General features: G+C 34.3%; 2 protein-coding genes across 11 annotated transcripts in view; one reads left to right on the top strand and one right to left on the bottom strand.

Moving 5' to 3' along the window:
- LOC111417437 (sphingomyelin phosphodiesterase-like) overlaps window positions 1-24,617 on the top strand; it is a 91,729-nt gene that overhangs the window by 58,574 nt on the left and 8,538 nt on the right. The window contains exons 1-10 of one of the 10 annotated variants that reach the window (XM_071194533.1): window positions 10,845-11,087; window positions 11,302-11,343; window positions 11,510-11,560; window positions 11,698-11,736; window positions 11,803-11,849; window positions 11,956-12,103; window positions 20,246-20,416; window positions 20,473-20,600; window positions 21,566-21,793; window positions 21,844-22,016. In XM_071194533.1, coding sequence (XP_071050634.1) covers window positions 11,024-11,087; window positions 11,302-11,343; window positions 11,510-11,560; window positions 11,698-11,736; window positions 11,803-11,849; window positions 11,956-12,103; window positions 20,246-20,416; window positions 20,473-20,600; window positions 21,566-21,793; window positions 21,844-22,016 — 1,091 coding nt within the window. In that variant the 5' untranslated portion in view covers window positions 10,845-11,023. Of the gene's footprint in view, window positions 1-10,844; window positions 11,088-11,301; window positions 11,344-11,509; window positions 11,561-11,697; window positions 11,854-11,955; window positions 12,104-20,245; window positions 20,417-20,472; window positions 20,601-21,565; window positions 21,794-21,843; window positions 22,017-24,617 lie in introns of those variants that run through there. The other 9 variants (XM_071194530.1, XM_071194536.1, XM_071194529.1 and 6 more) reach the window with 9 other exon arrangements.
- Window positions 2,439-3,797, bottom strand: LOC111417438 (caspase-7-like). Its single transcript, XM_023049717.2, has 4 exons — window positions 3,503-3,797; window positions 3,265-3,443; window positions 3,062-3,179; window positions 2,439-2,956 (listed from the first exon to the last, which is right to left on the bottom strand). The coding sequence occupies exons 1-4, from the start codon at window positions 3,705-3,707 to the stop codon at window positions 2,535-2,537; spliced, it is 924 nt and encodes a 307-aa protein (XP_022905485.2). The 5' UTR covers window positions 3,708-3,797; the 3' UTR covers window positions 2,439-2,534.

Genomic DNA, 24,617 nt, shown 5'->3' with positions numbered 1-24,617 from the left:
CAGGAGCAGAAGTAACATGTAGGTATTGTGGCGAAAAAGATCATGAGTTAAGAAGAGTTAATCCGACACGACATCAATTATTATAGATAGTGATGGAATAGTATTGAAGAATATTCAATTGAACACGGACAGAGGGAGTGCTGTCACATTAAATGTGAATATAGTAATGCTACAGAAGCATTACACGATGGAAGAGATATGCGGGAAGAGTAATACAGCTGGGTAATGGTAAGTGTGCGATTGTGTTGTTGAATAGGATGATAAGATTGAGGATATCATCGAGAAGCATTGCTATACACCTTTGACTATCTTGACGGGCGACTTTAATACTAGACACCCAGCGTGAGGAGATTAATTGATTGAGGAACGAGATGATGAAAGTATTGAATAAATAGCTGGTGCTTAACGATGAAATGGCTGGATAGACAACACAGTAGCGAGAAGAGCTAAAGGCCTTCAGTGGACAGCTTCAGTTTCTCAAAAACTGAAAGTGATTTTTCAAAACGGCTTGTTACATTGACAAGAGGATACTATAATTAATAATTGGTGATATTTCCACAAGGATCCTTCAAGAAATGAATTTTATAGCAAATTTTGAAAGATATCGATGAAAATTGCAACATCGAAAATTTTATTAAAACATCAAATATTGTTTTTTCAAAAACTAAAAGTTATTTTTCAAAACGGGTTGGATCATTGTAAAGAGGACACTTTTATTAACACTTTCAGGAAATTTTTATACTCATATTAAAAGAAATGGATTTTATATGAATTTTTAAAACTTAATCGGCGAAAATTGCAAAATTCGAAAAAATTGTCGATCATTTCAAAAATTTATTTCTTAAGAACTGAAACTGATTTTTCAAAACGGCTTTTTGCATTAAAAAGAGGATAGTATAATTAATAATTGGTGATATTTCCACAAGGATCCTTCAAGAAATGAATTTCATAGCAAATTTTGAAAGTTATCGATGAAAATTGCAACATCGAAAATTTTATCAAAACTTCAAATATTGTTTTCTCAAAAACTAAAATGTATTTTTCAATGTGGGTTGGTTTATTGGAAAGGAGACACTTTTAATAACATTTTGGGGAATTTTCATACTCATATCCAAAGAACTGGATTTTATACGAATTTTTGAAACTTAATTGGCGAAAATTGCTAAATTCGAAAAAATTGTCGATCATTTCAAAAATTTATTTCTTAAGAACTGAAAGTGATTTTTCAAAACGGCTTTTTGCATTGAAAAGAGGATACTATAATTAATAATTAGTGATATTTCCACAAGGATCCTTCAAGAAATGAATTTTATAGCAAATTTTGAAAGTAATCGATGAAAATTGCAACATCGAAAGTTTTATCAAAACATCAAATATTGTTTTCTCAAAAACTAAAAGTTATTTTTCAAAACGGGTTGGATCATTGGAAAGAGGACACTTTTATTAACACTTTCAGGAAATTTTTATACTCATATTAAAAGAAATGGATTTTATATGAATTTTTAAAACTTAATCGGCGAAAATTGCAAAATTCGAAAAAATTGTCGATCATTTCAAAAATTTATTTCTCAAGAACTTAAAGTGATTTTTCAAAACAGCTTTTTGCATTAAAAAGGGGATACTTTAATTAATAATTGAAAGTGATAACAGCGACAGTTGTGTTAGTAATGAATGTTATGATGAATTACAATCGAAGAGAAGAAAACTAGACGAAACTGCAACGAGAGATTTTATATATCGTATTGGGATTGTTACAATGAGGTTGCTAATGACAAACCTGTCCAACACCTAAAAGAGATACTAATTACTGTGAATGGTGGAGTACTAAGTAATACTATCCGGTACCGGCTGGATTTTAAAAATTGCCGGATAGGCCGAATACCAGCTAGTTTTCGGATATTCGTTCCACTACTAAGTTCCATTATTGTTTTCAGTTGCAAATAATCTGTTGTCTAGTTTGTCAAAAAATGAATAAAATTTCTTTTCAGAGATGCTGAAAACGCCATTCATCCACACTCACAGATGTGGAGCTAACTGATTTGTTCAATGGTCTTCTCTTCTACTATAAATTTACATCTTATTGATTCTTTTGTGATTGTTGTGACTCTTGTGATATCGATAGACATAATCAACTTCCGTTTTAGTCAAGATTGCTGCATCGTCTGCGTAACATATCACACTAACTTTATCCATGCTCATTCTATAGCCCAAGTTCAACCACGACACCTTCTGTATAATTATGCATTTTGTAGTAATAGTATACGACATAAACTTTAAACCAATATTGTAGCGATTGTAGGTTGTTTTAACATGTTGAGTTCTCAAAGTTATGAGATTCATCTTCAAACTCGGAGTTTCTGAGCAAAAATGCTACAACTACATTTGGTACATTTAGATCACAAATAATGGCCTTATTATGTTAAGATCAAAGAACTATCTTTTATGCCAGTTTTATAACAAAAATTTATTTTTATGGTTAAATTTTAAAATAGAAAATCAATTAATTTAAATAAACATATTAATAATAAATAATGTTACTTTTTTTTTAAATTAGTATTAATTCTCGGCTTTACTTTTGAATAATCTGGAATACCCATATTCATAATTTTACTATTGCTTCTAATTTTTTTTCCATAAATACTAATTGCTTCTTCACTAATTATAGACGACGCTCTGCTACCATTTGCTTGCAGTTTCAACTTGTGAATAGACCCTTGTAATTTTGTAATATTTTTTAAAATACTTTCCGTGCTCTTATTGATATCGTACCAATCCAAGCGAAATTGACTTGGAGTGATAAAAAACTTTTTTCTCAACGTCGAAACTGTTATTGGTAGATAATCGTCTTCGCTCGAACGTTGAGTATATGATATTATGTTTGTTAAATCGTCTCGACTACCGTACTTCACCATGTTTTCCCATAAATTACGAAAATAGGTTGAAGTGGAATCAATACCTAAAAGAATGTATCCTATATTTACCAGTTTTTATACCTATTCCATTTTCAAAATTTATTTTTATAACATTTTGAAACATATATACTTAAACAATATCTATTTACCAACTGTAACTTTGTAAAGTATTAATATATCAGATTGAATGGGAATATCATATTTTGGTAAAGTAACTTCTGTGGTTCTTTTAGCATCTGTTTGGATTGTATTGATTTCTTTAAACCCCTAAAAAATAATAAGATTTTTATAAAGTGCGATAAATTTGAGATAAATTGTTATCAATTCCACAAAGTTTTTTTTTTATACTTACATGAAAAATAAATATTTTTGGTCGATATTTTAACGTTTCACAATTCATTATCTTCCTCCATATTTCAACTCCGTGAATTTTATCACCGGACTCAGTGACGTATTCTTCATTTTTATTTTCAATTGTACCGAAAAATAATAAAACGAAACTCGTAGAATCTTTATGATTTTCACTTGCAACTAAAAGATAATCATTATGTATTTTAAGCTTAATCAATTTTCTTTACAAAATAAATAACTTTTATCTAAAGTATTTAGGACGTTTTCTTTGGTATCTATGGGAAATTGATTCTCCTTTTTTACGATAAAACCGCAACGTTCGAATGCTTTCTTTGAATCATCTAAGTGATATTTGTGGTTATTATCGTTGAAAATGTATAAAGATCCAGTTCCATTATCCGTATGAAGGTATTCATCTGCTATAATTTCACTAGGGATGGACATTTTATCTGTAATACACTGTAACTTTAAAGGAGAGTGAAAATATGGCGATGAACTGAGAACTAAGGATTTACTAAAACATTAGTGATTCAAAAAATTATTGTTTAGTTATCTTATCGATTATTATTGATAAGATATGGTGAAAATTTATATAGTTATAAGAGTTTGATCGAACAATTTTTGTTTTTTTCTTCAAATTTTAGGAGAATTTGTAAATTGACGTGCGTGATCATTCATTATTCCCCATTAGAACGAAATTCGGATAAGATAAATGATTATTTATTGTCAAAATAATACATAATGAAAAATAACAATACACAAATTATGTTCCTAACAGTCAGACTTGTTGCCAAATGTTGCCAAATGTGATTTTCATGAAAATATGATAATAAAAAAATTTGAAAAACGAACTTTAAAACTAAAGAAAATAACTTTAACAGTTTTCAAAATTCTTTTTATTCTAATTTACAGCTTATTTATCAATAAATATTGAATATATATTATTTATGGACAAACTATCCGAACTTTGAGAACCTCACGAAGACGTATGAAGCATGGTACAACATTTTAAAATTAAGATTTTCGGTTTAGAATTGGATGAAGAATGTTGCTACGTGTATATTATCCGTCAATTTCTAAACACCCTGTATATAAAATACATAAATTTGCTAATACATAACAGTCAATAGGAAGTACGAATAAAATCTAAAATTTTATATCCAATTTGGTTAGCCATTCAAGAGCTGCAGATTTAGCATCAAAAGAATCTCTCACGACGTTAGGATAAGATCTAATAAGGCAGTTCCTCACAATGTGTTGGATAGATTGTTTTGGAACTCCCCATATATGGAGGCTATCATCACAAACTTCATGCGCCGTACGTACTCTCTTAAGGCCCTTCTGTAGGTGGAGAGGAAGTCCAAAATGATTTGGTACTAGGTTGGGGAGAATCTGTATTGGTTTATTCCTGATTGTACTTTGCATTTCAATCTTTTTCTCACTCAGAGTTGATGTAGTTGCTTCTAACCAGTTCCTCAGCAAGCTGTCGGAATCTGAGGCGATTCATATCGAAATAAGATGACCTGCAGTGGGTTGTGTTACTTTCTTGAACTCTTTTAGTAGAGCATTCTTCCCTCGCAGATTTGGCTGAGTGATAAGGAAGTCTTGGTGCTACAGCGTTATATTATTAAAAACTGTCCAGAATCTCCTGAATGAGTCATTTGTAAAAGTATTTGGGCATAGCTCTCAGGTCATTAGAAATAATGTTGGGCAGCAAATGCTATATCAACGTCATACATAAATTTGTTTCTTCAGTTTCTTTGTATTTGGTCATTTTGTTTCCCAGCGTTACGCAGAAGTATCTGTCGGACAGCATGTTATCGATAAGTTTTGTAATGGTCTGGCATGGCATGTATACAGCTGTCAAGTCCACAACGGTGACAAATGTTGTGAGACATCTTGGAAAGGCTGCTTCCATGTGTGTGGTGCAGCTTCGTTGTGTTCTGAAACCAGCTTGTTCGATGGGTACAACTTCTGAAAATAACAGCTTTGTGTCAGCTAAATTCGGTATAGGTATTTTTTTGAGAAGTCGAATGTGTGATTGATGACAACATTGAGACTTCGTGGTCTTCATCACTGGTATCTCTATTAATTGGTAAAGGTGCTCGAGAAAAGTGGTCGGTATTTGCGTCAAAGTCAAATCCATTGATTAAGTCTACGTTAAGACTGTAGACATCCGTGACCAGTATTAGTGGTAGTTTAGGATTTGGTCGCTGCCGATTTCTTCCGTGATATTTAACAGGACTGCTTCATAAGCGGTAGTCTATTTGAATGTAGTAGTGATGCCACATTTGATATAAATTTTGAGTATTAAGATACGTACCCGACAAATGCTCGTACTTAATTTATACATGTCGCGCGTGATGCTTTCGGGATGGGTTCCATTTTCTCTGGAGTCTTCGAGATACTGACTAAGTGTACTAAATATCTTATGGAGGAGGCGAAATGGTTGCATTTCTTCTTGTTTATATGTAGGTTGAGGTCTGAAGCAACGGTCCAATCGGGTATAGCATTCAGGCGGTGAGATAGCGTTAACATCAAAGTAAGCTGTCATACCTTTAACACCATATAGCGCTGTGTTGATAAATTTTTGGAATTCATTCTGGACTGTTTTAATTCCAAAATCAAGGTGTTTCATTGTGTAAGAACCTCGGTTAAACGAAATTGTTTATAATTGTTGGACATCTGTATGTACCACATACTCTGTGACGATTCAATACGTCGTCTATCAATGGAATTAGGTATGTAGCATTTGGGGAATTTAAATATATAGGGGCAATCTATCCATTATTCAGCTTGAAATTGCATATGACATTTAATACACACCCTATTATTTCTTGAAAGACCACTGCGTGTTTAGTAAATTCAATAATAATAATAAGTTTATTGCCACATAGTTAATACAAGAGAAAAATAATATATATGTATACATAAATGAATAAGTAATGCATATTGACAAAAGGTCAGTTTATCGCCAAAGGCGATGTCTTCCAAAAGACCCAAACCAGCAACGTATGTAAAAAAAATCAATATGGCTATATAAATAATTCAACATTTAAGCAAAAAGAAGAAAAAGAGCAAAGAGGACAAACAACACAACGAGTACAGTTGATAGAGAGGAAGAGAAAGAAAAAGAGGAGAGAAGCAGGCGATATCAATAGTTAGATTCCGATAATTGTAATGATAATAGATAATCCCTTAAGCAGACCTTAAATGTCAGAAAACTACGAGTGTTGCGTATTTCCATGGGTAAACTATTCCAAAGCTTTATAGCCTGCACCGTGAAAGATCCATGATATTTGTCGGTGCGATGAATGGGAAATATGAGTAACGTATCAGACTGTGCTCTAGTAGGCAGACCGCGAGACGACATGAATTGAAAGTTCATATACAAGTATCCTGGGGTCCGAGAAGAAAGTATCTTATACAGCGTTGTCAGTATACGGAATGATCTGCGCTTTTCGACAGTCAACATTTGAAGGTGATTACGATATTGCGTAACATGGTCGTACTGATCCAGGTCAAAAATAAAGCGTAGACCGATGTTCTGCAATCTTTCTAATTTGTTACGGAAGGTAATTGCCAGGTCGGGATACACAGCATCAGCATAATCTATGTGGGGCAGTATTAATGAGTAACAGAGATTACGACGGACAGCAAGGGGAAGAAAACAACCAAGTTTACGCAAAGAATGAAAACAAAAATAGACCTTCCTACAAACAGACTGAATCTGATACCGCCAAGACAGCGGTGAGTCCATTGTCACCCCAAAGTTTTTGACCGTATTGGTGAAATGTATAACATTGTCACCGCGTATCAGTTGCGTATCATTGGAAGAGTAAAATTTTGCAAGTAAAGGTTTTGAGCCGAATGCTATAGCTTGCGTCTTGGCAATATTTAAACTCAGGCCAAAACATTTAGACCAGTCAAGTATCCTGGACAGATCATCATTAAGCCGCGCCATGGATACCGGGAGCTCATTCACAGTTGTTGATGTATAGATTTGAAGATCATCCGCATATAAATGATAGTTGCATGAAATGAATTTGGTAACACTGTTTATAAAAATTGAAAAGAGTAATGGACCCAATACACTTCCCTGAGGCTTTGAAACACAGAAGAAGAAGATGAAGTGTCACGCACACAAAAGGAACGTTGAGAAAGGTATGATCTAAACCAAGTAACGCACTCAGGGGCAAAGCCCATAGCAGACAGAGACGACACCAGTAAGCTATGATCCACAGCATCAAATGCTTTGCTGAAGTCCAGCAAAACTAACAAGGTTATTCGTCGATCGTCACAGCTACGCTTAATATCATCAGTAACCTTGATGAGTGCCGATGTGGTACTGTGGCCCGATCGGAAACCAGATTGATAGTCTGTAAGTAGTTTATGCTCATCAAGGTAATCCTGCACTTGATTGTACACCAAGCGTTCAAGTGCCTTAGATAATACGGAAAGTATCGATATTGGCCGAAAATCACTCAGGCGAGTAGGGCACTTAATCTTAGGAATGGGAACAACGCAGGCCTGTTTCCAAATTGTAGGAAATGTCGAAGACTCTATGGAGAAATTAAAGATATGAAGCAATGGTGGAGTAATTACGTCCAGGATGGGAAGGAGTTGCCTAACACTAACATCATCAGCACCGACACTTGTAGAGCGCGTTTTTGCAAGAGCGTGCCGAACCTGAGACTCCGCAAACATGGTGAAAGAAAACCGAGAATTGACGAGAGCAGAACCACTGATAGTGAGCAATGTTGACTTCTTGACTGACTCGTCGAGAGTAGTGGGCGAATTAGCAAAATAAGCACCTAAAGAATTACAATCAAAGCTATGGCAGGAAGGAGTTTCAATTACGCCAAGAGAACGCATGGTCTTCCAAAACGTTTTCGGTGTTGTATAAGATAACTTCTGATAAATGTAATTTTTTTTGGCATTTCGACAGCGGTGGTTACAGAGGTTCCGTAGAACGCGGTAGTTTTCTCTATTAATATTGGAAGCATTTCGGCGAAGAAGGACCTTAGCCACGTTGCGCTTACGCATAAGATCTCTGATCTTGTTATTGAGCCACGGAGCAGGCAAATTTCTCTTGTTCTAGTGGCTTTTTTATTAAGTCTATTTGGGAGACATGATTTGTTATACCTAGACATTGTAACCATGATAGATCTAGTGCTACTCAGATTTTTTCCTTTGGTAGGAAATATTGACCGGTATATAAACTGGAAATACTACATCATTCTTTTCTATCGGCTACATACCAAATTTTATATAATCATTTTCATTAACAAATGTTACAATTGTAATTTTTTTGATAGCTACCATATATTTATTCATATCAGCTGAGTTACTCGTACTTGATAATGTTTGCTATGTGAACTATTTATCCGTGCCTTAGCCCGAGATACGTCGATTTTGAAGGACGTTCCTGGCTTTATATCCAGGAAATTTTCCAAACGGTGGTGGCAGGCTGTGAAAGTTAGTGACAAGCTGACATCGCACCGGCTGACTACAACTGTTTCTTCCGGAATATTCCATTCTTCAAGAATCTGCAATAATCGATTACCAATATTATCGGCTGTATGGCTTTCGTCCAACTCTTCAACCCCCAAACATGCAGAATTACTGTTATATTTTCAATAAAATGAATCGTTCCTCCAATAAAACTTTTGATTTGAAGATTTGAAGGCATTGGTAATTTGTATGTTTTTGGCATCATCTCCTCACGCCACACATATTTATCATTATTCTTCTTATAGTGCTTATCCGGTCCGGATGTTGGCGATCATTCTCGCTATCATAACCTTGTCCACTGCTGCACGGAATAGTCCTATTGTTAAGATTCTTGAGTTACGAATTCCTCCGTCGGTCTAAACCAGGTTTCCCATAAATCTTCCCCTGCGATATGTTATGTGGTAAACCGTGTCTTCTCTCGTTCCTCATTATATGACCGAGGTATGCAAGTTTGCGAGCTTCTGTCATAGTTATTAATTCGGCTTTTTTTAGTCTTCTATTTTAAAAGCTGCCTATTTGTAGTTGCGTCTGTCAAGGTTCACGATTTTATTCTATACACAAAGACAGAAAAGACGTAACAGAATCGGCTCTTAAATGCTGCAGCAACTCTCTTCTGAGATATGTGCATTTTTTGACTGTCTGAATTTCTTGTTGATTTAGCATAAGGGGTTCATAGGGAATCTTCCTCTTGCTTATGATCATGTATTTCGTTTTGTCGACATTTATTTCGACACCACATCTCTTATTGACATATTTCACTCGAGACATCAGTTGCTACAATCCTACATCAGGCACTGTCTGTCATAATAAGTGTATCTTTAGAGTACCGGATGTTGTTCAGTGTTTTCTCATTTATAAATATTGCTTCATTGACATTTTTGACAGTCATAATAACGGGTATAATACATATCCTTGCTTTACTCCTCGTGTGATCTTTACGGCATCTGACTTTTCCAAGTATAGTCGCAATATTCCGTTGATGCCAATACAGCTTAGTACATATTTTCATTAGTTTATGTTAGATTTCGTCGAAAGCCTTTAGTTTCAGACATACGTATAATCTTCACATTTTTTGTATATTTTTCTATGAATTATTTTCAGGAATTCTTTTAGTAACTGTCTCACGAGATTAATAGTTTTATATTCTCCACATCTCTTTACCCCTATCTTCGTAGGTGTCAAGGTAAATACTGACAACATTCTTGTATTTGTATAATTGTAGATTCGTCGAGAAGCTTTAAAATTTCCGATCAAAGGGCTTCATTCTTTCATTTGTTATATTACAGATCGCATTTCTTCAGCAAATGCAAGCGTATGTGTTCAACTCAGCGATGTAGGTAACCCATGTCTTTATTTTGTACCTTCTCAAGATATTTAGGAAGCTATATCACTATTAGGATTACTTATTTTAGTCTTTGGTTTTCCTACTTTTGTAAATGTTAAAGTGTATCTGTTTCAAGTATCCTATTAAATTAGTGGTGTTCCCACTTGTACTGTCATCTTTTAAAAATCAATTTGTTAAAATACTTTGAACAAACTTTACTTTTAGATGGAGCTACTGTTAGAAGAAGATGAGTGATTCGCAATATCAATACCATGAAAGATATTAATAAACAAAACGCTGAGCTAACGAGACTACGTCACATTTTTATAATAATTGTCTGTGGGAAACCCAAACTAATTTCATGTAATTGCAGTTTTCTAGACTTACATTCTCGTGTACTCAAGTTCAAGTTGGTACAACTTCTAGTATCTGAAAACTTTAAATCTATAGAAAAACACCAAAACTTAATTTTCTCACAATAATTCTTTAATCATACATTGTGTTGTGGTACGGAACAATAAACCATTCATTATTATTATTAATAATAATGGTAATATAATGGTCGTTCAAACATTTTTTTATAATGATTTATTAATTTATTCTTTTAGCAGAATTCAATTTAATGTTTGTGTTTTTATGACCAATAACTTAGAAAGAGAAAGAAAAAGCAAGGCGTCATTACAATAAGCAATAATAATTTAATATTCAAAAAGGTCTTTTTTACGAGATAATTTTGCAATTTTATTACGCCTGATAATAGTGAACTTTCGCACTGTTGTTTCGCTAAGAAACAACAGCTGTGAACCGATTGCCACATTAATTTACTTACAATTAGTTTGTCTTTGTGGCGTGTCGATTCCTTAACCTTTAGTCTTCGTTGTTGTGATTGTTGTCGTTTTTTGCAGGTTGTTGAGTTTCTACTATGCGAAAAGAAACAAATTTCTTATTACTATGGATTACGTCACTCAATATTCATCTAATATATGGTAAGTAAATCATTTACATTCTTTAATTTAACAAGGGATTGAAAATTGAAAATAAGTATATAAGATAAAATCCCACACATTGTTCTTATTAAATTTTCGTCTAAATATAACCCAAATTTGGTTTAATCATAATACTATTGTGATAATTAAATTTAAATTTCTGTTTTTAAGGTTTACGATAAAACTATTAATTGTTTTATTGTACCTTTTTTAGGGATACCACTAGCTAATTTGACTCAAAATGTACATGAAGCAGGTAATTGCACCAATAAAAAATAAGTCCTTTTTAACAAATTCTTCACAGTAAATGTGGTTGCATATAAATTTGGTAATATTATTTATTAATCTTTGCTTTTTTAATTTTTTACTGCTTTTTAAATCATTAATGTAAAAGATAATATTGATACTGCTTAATTATACAGGTGACTCGAATGAAATCGATGCAGATTTCAACAATTTCCAAGAACCACCAGGTACAATAACCAAAATTTTGTGTTGATTTTAAATTTTCGTTTGTTTTTTTTTTGATATTGCGATTTCTTTTGTTTGAGTTGTTTGAATAATGTTTCAAAATTAACCAACGTTATTTATAAAACTTATTTTGTTTTAGGATCACCTATCATTCTTCCTATTACAAAAAATATAACAGGTAGAGAATCAGAATTTTATGATAATTGGAATTACAAATTAGAACATAGTAACACGCCGATTTTAGATGCTAAAGTTAGAAATCACACTTTACCGGAAACGAGCCGATCAACTGTAAGTACGTATTTTATTTTAACAAAATAAAGTTTCTCGTTTTGATCTAACAATGAATGACCGGATTTTATCACTCAATTTTATTCAAATTAAATCGTTCTTTTAGGGAAGATTTTGGGATATGGATCCTGATAAAACGACGCATTTTCCGAAATTCGTGGATAAAGCTTTAAAACTTTTAAATTTGAAACAGGTCGCCTACGAAATTGAGAATTCTTTGTTATCGAAAGTGTCTTGTACAGCTTGCAAAGCAGGTATAAATTATGTTTTTTTAAATAATTTAATTTTATTATTTTATGTTAATTTAGATTTATATAAGAGTTATACAGGTGTTTCAAAATAACGTTTAAACATTTACGGATTACGTGTTGTTGTGGTCGATCCGAGATTTCATCCGGTCTTTCTGTTGGTTCCTTCTGGAAAGGAACAGACGTTTCGCCGAAATCTCACCTGACATCTTCAGTGCGTTATTGTAGTCTCCTATCGGCAGACTGAGGTACTGCGATGTTTGGAGCTCCTTTTATAGTAGTCCGTTTCGGTCTTAGGTTGTAGCGATTGGTAGGTTGATGGGGTTCATGATCTACTTCAAGAGAAAAGCGTTAAGAGAAGTCGATGATATCTTCATCATTTGGCCTTTTGGAAAAGAAAAACTCCACAACTTTCAGGAATACTTAAACACCATTCCTCCAAAAATCCAGTTCACCACGGAATTAGACGAAAACGGACAACTTCCTTTACTCGTAAAGATGCCAACTTCCTGATTTCAAGATCCATTCGACTAATAGACAGCGAAAGCAGACCAGAAAAAAAGTAACGAAGGTAACTCTGGCCCTTTCCCAAAAGGGCTACTCCAGGTATATGGTGAAGAAAGCCATCGACCGACACTCCAAGCCCCGGGATCCACCCCTACAAGAAGAAAAGAGTAGACCCAACGGCGTACTACCCTACATTAGAGAAACGACTGACCGCAAAGGAAGACTTCTACATAAACATGACATCTCCACCATCTATAAACCTAACAAGCCCATAGGAGTTCTCTCGGGAATCCAAAAGAGAAACTGAAACTGGAAAACCTAGAAATTTATTCCATCCCCTAGAGAGAGCTATGTGGTATAGACCAACAGAAGAATAGCCGCCAGAGTAGAGGAACACAAGCTGAGCATCCGCAACAAATAACTCAGATCTGCTCTCTTCCGCCACTATCTTGATACAGGACACATTATCAACTTTGAAGGCTACAATGAAATAGCCAACGTTCCACATTGGAAGATCAGACTCATCCGCGAGTCCACAGAAATAGCGAACAAAAATACCCTCAATAAGAGAGATGACGCCCTACACTTATCAGCCACGTGGAAAACAGTCCTATACCGTCTCGGATCCAGAACAGCCTTCCCGAGACATGAACCATCAGATTCCGGACAACAGGTCAATGAACTCCCCGCATCACCACGACATTGGCAGGTCAATGACCTTTCTCTACTACCCACGGTAGACGTCATGCATGACGTCAGCTAACCGCCACCTACGACATCTGGTGGAAAAACCCCAAAACCATCAACCACCGTACGGCAGGTCAATGACCTCTCCCTACCACCACCACGTGACCCACGTCACGTTTGACGTCAACTCATCGAGTGGAAATTTTGTGTGTTAATTGTTACTCTTTGGTTCGACTTTGCGAAACCAGTAGTGAAATTGGAGACGATTGCAATGGTCTCTTCAAATGTTGAAATCGTAGAAACCAGACATCAGTAGCGTCTTAGTCTACACATCTGATTAGGCATCGTTTTGGATAGGTTGTCTTATACCACAATTATAAACATACATACCTCCAGTTCCTGGAAAACACTCTTCCAGACTTTTGGAAGACTTACTGTTAAATCGAAGACTAAATCTTCGGTTTATGCAGGATGGAGTTCCACCGCACTTTCTGCTTGCTGTTAGGAAATATCTAAACACAATTTTTGGTCCCATTGCGTAGCCTGCACTATTTCCAGATTTGCGCCAACGAATAGAACACTAGATGATTCGTGAAAATGACGGGGAATCAATGTTTGAAAGAGTACTGTGTTGATGTTGCAAGGTGACTTTTTGAACATCTTCTATAGTGGCAATGTAATGGAATCGATTTTGCGTTCTGTTGTATTAGTTTGTGACAATATGATATAATCTTTCGCTCGAACAGTTGTAATGGACAGCGAAATATCAGAATATCAGGGAATTACATCTTTAAACTATGACAAGCAGTTGAATTTGAACTCTGCCCTTCCATGATCACAAAACATTCATTCCAGCTATTTTCCAGCTAATAATAAGACGTTCAATGTAGTTGATTTGCTATAAACGACATATTCTAGTTTATTAACGGAAAGGTTAAGGAATGCAAAAAAACAATAAATATATTTTTGCAATATATTCAAGTTCTTATGAAATCGATGGCACTAACATAACTTCGTATATAGACGTAACTTTGGTGAATGTCAAGGTAAAATGTTAATAGGAGGAAAGTTGTGCATACAAGTTTCACTCTTTTCTTGTACATCGTATAAATAATGCTTGTTCTCTAGTCGGAAGGGATTGTTTTTTCCCGCCATATCTTTGTTATGTGTAAGTGTTCTGTTGGGTGATTTCTTTCCAATTTATATACAGTGATGTGGGGAGGTCACGCCAAAGAGGTTCAGCTTAAACCGTTTGTTAAGGACGGTATCTAATAAATGAACTTGATTGTATGTATATACTATAGCTATAAATACTTGCAGATATTTTGTTCTAACCTTGTAATCGTTGGTTCTGGCAGGTCGATATTATCTTGATTCCTTGTACCGTCGCGTCGGCGTCATCTTTATGGTCACTATTACTGTCTTGAACTTGTACTGAAGTAATAATTTCTTCGTCGTTTAAAACCTTTCTCAAAATTACATCGTCATCAATACGTACTAATTCTCCACATTCGTTGTACAATATTACATGATTTAAATCAGACGAAGTAGTGTCTGATTTAATCAATTCTCGTCACGGATATTATATCTAGCTGGGGTTTTCTCTAACCAAATACTTAATGGAAATCGTCTTCAGAAGCGAAATCTTGGTTTCCAAAAAAGCCAACATGGTGGAAACTCTTTCTTTCTGCCACGGCCCATGAATAATGTTCACCGCATCCAAAAGATTTATGCAAAAATTTTGATCACCATTATACAATACCATTCTTTCAAGAAGAACGCGTCTACAGTTGGTCTTCAAACTATGAATTACTGCTTGATCTAACGGCTGTAGTCTTGAAGTGGTGTAGCATGAATACTAGTTTGATGAAATTCACATTTTTCACCTCTGGATGTGCTGATCTTCCCACTCTCGCAATTCAGAATACAAAATCTCAGAAATCATCCAAGCTTGTGTATTCGATGTAGTCTTGACAGGAATGTTTCTGTTCCGGGAGGAGCATGATCTTTGGGATTTACCGGTAACTAATAACTTCCTTTTCTATCTACTAAAACAGAGTCTCTCTCTTTGGATAGCTTTTCACCTGTACATATTTCGCCAGTGAATCGTAATGTCCGCTCTGTGACAATTATTAACTGCGACTGCAATGAAATTCACCGTATTCCATTGAATTTCTTAGTTCTTCAGTTTCAAGCAGATTACACGTAATTGTAATATTATTTGCCCTTGTTTGAGAAAACCGCTTAACCAATCCTTGGTCCAATTCACGTTTTTTTTCTCTTTTCTTTCTCTTCACAATTAACTTTATTTCTTTCCACTCTGCAACTGCTGGATTATTTTGTTCTTCGTTTTTAATGTAAAGCTGCTTAGTTTTTGTTGCACTTCGTCCTTAATTTCATGTTACAACCTTTTAAACTTTAATTTTCTAAATTAGTAACTAATAATCTGATTTCGACTTTGATATGTGATCTTTTTTAACAAAACAAAAAGAAATGTTAAGAAACTTGTTTCTAAAATGGATAAGATGAGAGATCTATTTGCGGAGTCTCTGAAGATGGCCAAGGGCCGAAACTGGTTAGACTTAAATTCAATATAAAATAAAAACCAGTTTAACAGTACAAAATCAAACTCTGGATTATTTTCTTCAAAAATTTTTACACGAATCGTCATCATTTTGTCTCTAGTTTTATTGATTAAATTTATACCACGACTTACAGAAACATCCTGTATAATCGTAAAACGTAACGAGTGACCAAGCGGCTTCTGTGCTTGTGATAGCTGTCATCAGTGTTCTGTGATAAAAATGGATAGGCACCAAGCAATTTTCAATAGATAAATAAAATCCAAAAAAATGTTTTGCAACTGCTTTATTTTAAATGTTACATCAACTTGACATGTTTCGGTCTATAAAGGACCATCATCGGAGGTATCGTAAAATATAAGAGTGACATAGATATATATAGATAAGAGTGACACCTTTAGAAGGTGTTTCGTTACCTGATTCTCTCCCCAGTCATGTTTGGAAATAATGTTTCCAAATAGATCTTATTTTTTGACGTTTGCAGACTATTTGATTCTGATCGTTTCTATACAGACTTGTCTTTGATTTAGCATTTTGTATAAATTTATAAAATCATTGTCATACATTGTCTTGTTCTTAGATATTCGACATCTGAATTTTGCTTGTATCAGGAAATGGTCTGAGCCACAGCATGCTCCTCTTCTTGTTTTCATATCCTGGTTGCTATTAGTGGCAAAATTTATTATAAATTCTCCATTCATATTGCTTTCTCCGTGTAATGAGTCTTTCCTTATAATACCCGTAAATTACACCTTTTTTCTCAGCTTGGCATTCATATTGTCTAAGATTATTTTGATTCCTCTAAGACTTCTTGTTAGAAAGACCTTTCTGTGATATTTTCCTCTTGCTCTTCTGTGGGGCAGTAGACATATTCGCTCTATGATGACTTGAAAGTCTATTATACATTGGTTTTAAAGTTATTGTCTACTGTGACACTATTTATGATAGTATCTCTAACCACTTAATTTCCTGTATTACTGTCACTATCATCATATATTTCGTTAATTTGTCAAACAATGGTACATGATAGTTGGGTTTCTGTGTTCTTTAAGGTTCTCACATTCCATGTTTTTAATACATAGGGTAGGGGGACCGTTTATGGCCACTGTACCATTTATGGTCATTTCAGAGGAAATCGTTGCGCATTAAGATCCTAATAGATAGTAGTTGAAAAGTAAGTGCATTACAGGGCTTTGTCAGACCCTAATTCATGACAGACGATGTTAGATGACGTCGAAAATCTTAGCAAAAACGGTAAGAGCAATGCATATTTAATCTTTTATTATTTTTGGCGTCGTTTCATATTTAAGCGATCTTTTGAACTATATGATCACAAATACGTTAGCGTCAAAGTATTTATTACTATTATAACTATACATTGAGGTTAAGCGTATTTTTGTTAACGTGGCCATAAGTAGAGCGAATTTTGTGAAGCTTGCCAGTTATGGCCATGATGTGGTCATAAGTGAACTAGCGTAAACCCAGTTATGGCCATTCTGTTAAATTTGATGCTTTAATAGATTTTGAAAACTCCATTTTCTAACAATAAGCTCGGCAAAAAGTGGTTTACTTCTTTCCTAAATAGACATCCAGAAGCATGTTAAGTATGTCAACAAGGCAAGGGGCACTGTGACTGAGGAAAAAATACGGAACTGGTTTAAGGAAGTTGAAATTTTACTCAACTCGCGTCTTTAATATGGATGAGACTTGCTTCTGTTTGGCTCCAAAAGCACTATTATCAGGCCAAGAGCACAAAACGTTTACAATGAATCTACAAATTCGCATAAAGAGAATGTGACAACTTTATTGTCGGTCAATGCATGCGGGCAGTTTCTCCACCCCGATCCTCCCATTCAGGTACGAATTCAGGAAGAAGACAAAGGAATACTGTTTAGAAGAAGAAGAGGTGGAAGAAGAGTGGAAGAAAGCGGAAGCAGCTTAGATGATGTAGACGATATTGAGACAGAAAATCAAGACACAATTGATATGTATGAAGTTACAGCCCTACAGGAGTGTGTTGCAAAAATTTCATGCATGTTGGATGACGATGGGTTTGAAGTACAATGTCTAAAAAGGTTAGATCAGTCTAATTGTAAGACACATTTCAAAGTGTTAGATAATGGCAAATGTGCCATTACAAACGAAGAAATCCTTGGAACGCTTCCAGAACCCGAATTGAAAAATGTTGGTCGAAAGATGACGATTGTTTTTCGCAGTGCTGTAGACGTATTTGAAAAACAATAAATGTATTCATGTCCTTAACTTTTGTTGTATCTATGTGCCTAATAAAATCTAAAAATTGTACTTTATTGCGGTTGATTTCTACGCAAACAAATTATGGTGGCCATAAGTGGAAACTTTTATGGCCATAACAGCGATTTTGGTGGCCATAAATGGAAAAATTGATTTACTTTTGAAAATTATTTTTTGTGTTTTAAAATACTTAATACTCAAATAAAATGGAAGGTGCCTATATGTAACAAGAGCTAAGAAACACTATTTTGTTTTTTTCTCGCATGTCAATTCCAATTTTATTCCAATTTATAACTAAGATACCGAATTTTAAAAGTTGAAGAGTATCAAGGCCCGTTACTACCAAACCAATGCTATCTGTCAGTTAAGCTATCTATAAGATACAATTTATCTCGTAGATAACATGGTCGTGCGTACTACCACCTCCATTTATCTCATAGTTAAGAAATCTTTGAGATAACCAAGGAATCTAGGGATTTTCTTGATCTATTATGTTAAATTGACAGCTCTATGTGGTTAAAAGACCTACTATTAGGTATTTTGATGATATTTTAACCTTAAAATTAAAATTTGGAAATGGAGACTGAGAAAAGGCGACGAACCACCAATTTCACCAAAGAAGAATGCGAACATCTTCTTGAATTTGTTATCAAACATAAAAACGTAATAGAAAACAAAAAAAGTGATGCAGTTACATGGCAAGGAAAGCATCAAGTATGTATATCTCGTATTATTCAAATCATTGTATGTTTAAATGTGATGGTAAACAATAATGGCACAACTAACATGATAAACGACTGAAGATGCCAATTGTACACTCATTCCTGCAAAATCTGCTATGGATAGCAACATGTTACCTATTGCATAAAACCGAAGAGTCAGCAACAAACAGTTTGAAGGAGGTACAGTCGTGTTCACTGGAAATGCGCACTCAAGGTCAAGCGCTGTTGTGAGACCCGACATGCCGCTGGCTAAACGGACTGAGCCGAGCGCACACGAAGCTCGTGGAGAAGGGACTTGTGGCGGTCCTGCTTAGCCAGCGGCATGTCGCACCTCACAACAGCGCTTGACCTTAAATGCGCATTTTCCATGAACACGACTGTACAGCATTATTACTAAAATTTTGATGAATTTTACATTAAATAATAGGAATCAACAAATTATTTACGTCGTGGATGGAGGATTTATTACATCTTCTATTTGATTCAAAAGGCGATGAAAACTTTTTTTCGAGAGACTTATTATCCTTTCGCTTCTTACAGGAAATAATTCATTGATTTCTTCAAAAATTTGTTCTTTATCTCCAATGTCGAAGAAATTATCCATGATGATTTTATTTAATGTTAATTATTAATAGTTTTTTATTTAAGTTTATATTACTTTTCTTATTTTAACTGAAATAGTAAAACGCTCGAATTTTATACGTCAGTATAAATCCTATTTGAGGTTAGGTATCCTCAGTTATCCCTTAGATAGCAACTTATCCGACACCCAATCCACGGCTTACGGGTATTTTAAAAGTTATCCCTTGGATAGCGGTATCTATAAGATAAATACAGTGGTAGTAACCAATTCTTAAGCTATCCGATAGATAACGCTATCAGAGACTTTAACTATGAGTGGTAGTAGTGGGTCTAAATGTGACAATAACTGGTTTTTCTACCCTATTCCATTTTTCTTTACCTGAATGGTCTCTGATTCCGTCCAAATGTGTAATGGGTTGTTTGCCCGTTGCTCAACCCTCTACTATGATGGTTATCGCATTAGTTATCACAGTATAAAATTCTTTGGATTTATGTCATTCATTTAGTACAAATGTTAAGAATGTTTCAGTGGTTCTCCCAATTTCATGAACATACCGTATGACAATTGATAACTGCTCTTTATGTAAGATGTCAGGTGATGGATTCGCAATTATGGAGAAATATAGTTACAGTTACAAAGGCAGATACAATATAAGTTACTTAATGAATTCTAGCTTTATAACTCTAGTTTTTTAGATTAAAATTTTTGATTCACTTCATCATAGCTCTAAAGATTTCAATAATTTCTAGTTATAATTAAAAAATTCTAGTACAGAGAAGATAATATGTTGTAATAATGTGATATACTTGTTTAGGAGCGGGACTTTTACAACATTACATCAAAACAGGAAAAACTGAAAAAGAAATCAAATCCACAATATACCAATTTTGTGTAAATTTAAAAATACAGTCACCTAGAGTTTGCGAAGGAATCACCGAACAATTCGCACCAGAAGTAATTTACGTTTTAGGACAAGTAAAAATCGGTAATATTTATTAAAATCAAAATCATAATTTATTATAAATCCTTTTATTATAATAGGACCAGAAGAAATATGTTCTTTTGTAATTGGGGACGGTTGTGGAGATGTTTATAATCCTTACCACGATTGGGAAGTGATTTTTCCACCTGTTCCAAAACCTACATTAATAGAACAAAAAATACCTGAAGTTAGTTTTTAATTTATTCGCTTAAATTAATTATTTTATCTACAACTATTGAATTATCTATTCGTTATACAATTGATTTTTGACGGGTAATGACACTCATTACCCATGACAGACAAAGTGTTGAATAATGAGGCCATTATTCCACACTTCTGACACTGCCTACTAATCAAAAAATAAAATATTAACAGAAATGACAGCTTTCTTATATTGAGGTTATGTCTGAAATGTCTATCAAGTTTATTTTTTTTTCGTTTTTTTGATTTTTTTTTCAAAATTAAATAGTTGTAGATAAAGTATAGTATTCAACTTGCGTATAATGGATGTTACCCACTCAGATTACAACACTCGCTCGCTTCGCTCGCTCGTGTTGCAACTTCTTCTTCGTGGGTAACAGCCGCCATTATACGCTTGTTGAATAATATACTATTATCTACGACTGCTTGGATAAGTCATCATTACCGCACTCATTTGAGGTGATTTGAGTTACGTAATGAAGTTCATTACCGCACTGGTTTCATTACGTAACTCATTTTTAGCCTAATCAGAACAGACTTAATTTATTGAAACGAGCAACAATATAAAAGAAAAAGTGCTATCTACTTACAGAGAAACAATACTATTTATTATAAACATTCATTGTTATGTTTTTACATTTCAAAACACTTATTCCAGATGAGTAAATATGTTGTTGAAACTGACAATTCAAAATTGTCAACAATCATTTCAAAATATTTTTATAAATGTCAAATACACTTTTCTAAAGAAATTGATTTTTTAGTAATTTTTAGCAGTCGTAGATAAAATGCTGTATATCACACGTGGGCTAGAGCATAATTACAGTACTCGTGTGATTACACGACTCGGTCTACGACCTCGTCGTGCAATTCTCCACACTCGTACTGTAATTATGTTTCTAGCCCACTTGTAATATAAATAACTATTACATATTTGATTATATATTTTAGATCCAAGCACCAACATTTAAAGTTCTTCATTTATCCGACACCCATTATGATCCTTATTACCTTGAAGGAAGCAATGCGGATTGCAACGAACCTTTATGTTGTCGTTTAACGAACGGACCTGCTGCATCTAAAGAACAAGCGGCTGGGAAATGGGGTGATTATCGAAAATGTGATACACCAAAAAGAACAGTGGATAATTTGTTAACACATATATCTGATACGCATCCTGTAAGATTACACTTAAAAAATTTTAAATCAATTAATTTAAGATTTTTTAGGACATTGATTATATTCTTTGGACTGGAGATTTACCCCCTCACGATATTTGGAATCAAACGAAAGAAGAAAATTTAAATATTATTAAAGAAACTGTTAAGCAAATGTCTGATACATTTCCAAATGTTCCAATTTTTCCAGCTTTAGGAAATCATGAATCAGCACCAGTTAATAGGTAATATTTAATTATTATTTTTTTAATAATCAGTTCGATTTGCGCATCGCTAAAGAGCGGATGTGTTTTGCGATCGTGCGTCAAGTACTTTACGCTTTATAAATCGTTTATAAATAATATAAATAATGTAAAATAGTGTGAAGAGTACAATATTTTTGATATTGATAATATAAACATATTAATAATATAAATCATACACGCGATTTTTAACAATAAATAACAATGAGCAAAAATGTGTGTGAAATGTGTGTGGAAAAGTTTACTCTAAAACGGATATGGAATTCTCCCTGTTAAATTCCCTAGAAAAAGAAAGAACACATTCCGCCGAACATAAAAAAAGAAATTGAACAAATAAAGGAGCAACGCACTAAAGATGAAACTACTCTTCAGAAACAAATAGATGACCAGAGGGGCATTATAGAAGGTCTAAAAACCCAACAAAATCTTAACCCTCTAGTAACCACCAAAGTGGTGTATGCCACAGACGAAGATGAGTTAGCTTTGGGAGACTGGATAATAAAACAAGCTAAAAAAAACAAACTCTGAATCTTAATTCGAAAGAAAAGTACAGAGCAGCACCAAAGATGCTCACTGAAAAGAACTTGTGCTGGACAACTTATGAAAATAAGTAAACCAGAAGTCTGAAAGTGGTCGCCAAAAAGATGCATAAAAGCTGTGATGTTAATGATATCAAAGATGATCTAGTGGAGCGCAAATATAACATTTGTAAAGTAACCCAAATGTTAAAATACAAAACAAAAGAGGCTCTTCCTTTATACATCTTGGATTTTGCACCGTAAGAGGATGCAAAAAGAATCCATGAAATAAACATATTAGGAATGTGAGTCAAAATCGAAGAGTACAGAAAGCCAAAACAAATGCCCCAGTGCAAAAGGTGTCAAGGTTGGAGCCACGCCAAAGCTTACTGCCACAAAAATCCGAGTTGTGTTAAATGTGCTGGTGAACACTGGACCAGCGAATGCACTAAAGCCAAAGAAATCCCGGCTAAAAATTTCAACTGTGGAGAAAATCATCCAGCGAACTACCGAGGATGCATTATGATTAAGGAACTACAAACCATCAGGAATAAGAAAACAGTAAATTCAAATAAAATAAAGTCAGGCGTCTCTTATTCCGAAAAAGCGAGTGGTGAAACTGCAGAGAAAACTGTAAGTACATTGATCGATAAGAAGGCTGACAGTAAATTAGATCTAATACTAGAAAAAATACCTCAACAAGAAGAAACAATAAAAACATTACATGCACGTCTAGATTTCATTGAAAGCAATTAATGACGTTTCCAACGCAATGTCGAGCAAAAACAGATAAACGAGCAGATTTAACGACGTAAGTGCTTTCGTCAAGACATAGTGATATAAAAAAAGCAGAGCTAATGTCAATTTTTTGTTGATCTGTTACATTTTAGGCCAGTTTTAAGATTCTTTCTTTTATTGTGTTTCTGGACAGAGGAGTATCTTTGATGCGTTGAATTATCTTATCTTTATTATTGAAATCATCAAAAAGAGAGAGCGCGCTTCACACTTTTTTCGTAGTGCATCATAATGAATTTTGTGATCAGTGACGTGCCCAAAATATTGTGTTGCGTGCCATTGGTTCGCCATCTGTGCTCTAATGTAATTCAAAGTGATCAGCAGAGTAATCTACCATGTGTAAGAATGAAAGAACTGTATTATGAAATACAAAAACTAAATATAAAGAAATCAGTAGGCTATGACCTAATTAATGAAGAAACATTGAAACATCTACCAAGACAGGCGATTACAAAACTATTACACATAATTAATGCTGCTTTTAAACAAAAATACTTTCCAAGCATATGGGAAGTTGCTGAAATAATAATGATACCAAAACCTGGTAAACCCCCCACCGATGTTACATCATATAGGCCAACCTCATTATTACTACTATCAAAACTGCTTGAAAAATTACTATCAAAAAGACTAAAACCTGTCAAAGAAGAAAAAGCTCTAATACCAACACATCAATTTGGGTTTCGGAATAAACATGCAACACTAGACCAAGTGCATAGAATAACGAATTCTATCGAAATAGCAATGGAACAAAATAAAGTCTGCTCCGCCGTATTTTTTGATGTTGCACAAGCTTTCGACAAAGTCTGGTTAGATGGTTTAAATTACAAACTAGCCAAATACTACCATCAACGTAGAGTCAACAGTCAACTATTAAAATCGTGTCTTTCTGATCGATATTTTAGAGTAAAATACGAAAAGGTTCCTCAAGGAAGTGTGCTTAGCCCAATACTGTACTTACTCTACACATTCGACATTCCTCAGGTACCAGAAACTTTAACAGCTACATTTGCAGATGACAGCGATAAATACAAATAAATCGACATACATAAACTTTACTTATAATTAAGTAAACTATGCCACAGTACACATAAATGGCAATGCAGTCCCTTACGTCGACACCGCAAAATATCTTGGTATGACGCTGGATGCCAAACTTAAATGGAAAGCTCACGTCAAAAAAAAAACGTAAGGAACTTGATATCAAATTTAGACACTTATATTGGCTTATTGGCAGAAAATCAACGCTATCACTAAGAAACAAGTTGCT

Source organism: Onthophagus taurus, chromosome 2 (genome assembly GCF_036711975.1).
Source record: "Onthophagus taurus isolate NC chromosome 2, IU_Otau_3.0, whole genome shotgun sequence".
NCBI classification, from domain to species: Eukaryota; Metazoa; Arthropoda; class Insecta; order Coleoptera; family Scarabaeidae; genus Onthophagus; species Onthophagus taurus.
This window is presented reverse-complemented; position numbering and strand designations above follow the sequence as displayed.

Coding starts and splice junctions, on each gene's coding strand:
- LOC111417438 (XM_023049717.2), bottom strand. CDS start 3,707: ATGTCCATCCCTAGTGAAATTATAGCAGATGAATACCTTCATACGGAT. Junction 3,180..3,264: donor CAAAAATATTTATTTTTCAT/GTAAGTATAAAA, acceptor ATTATTTTTTAG/GGGTTTAAAGAAATCAATAC. Junction 2,957..3,061: donor ACTTTACAAAGTTACAGTTG/GTAAATAGATAT, acceptor ACATTCTTTTAG/GTATTGATTCCACTTCAACC.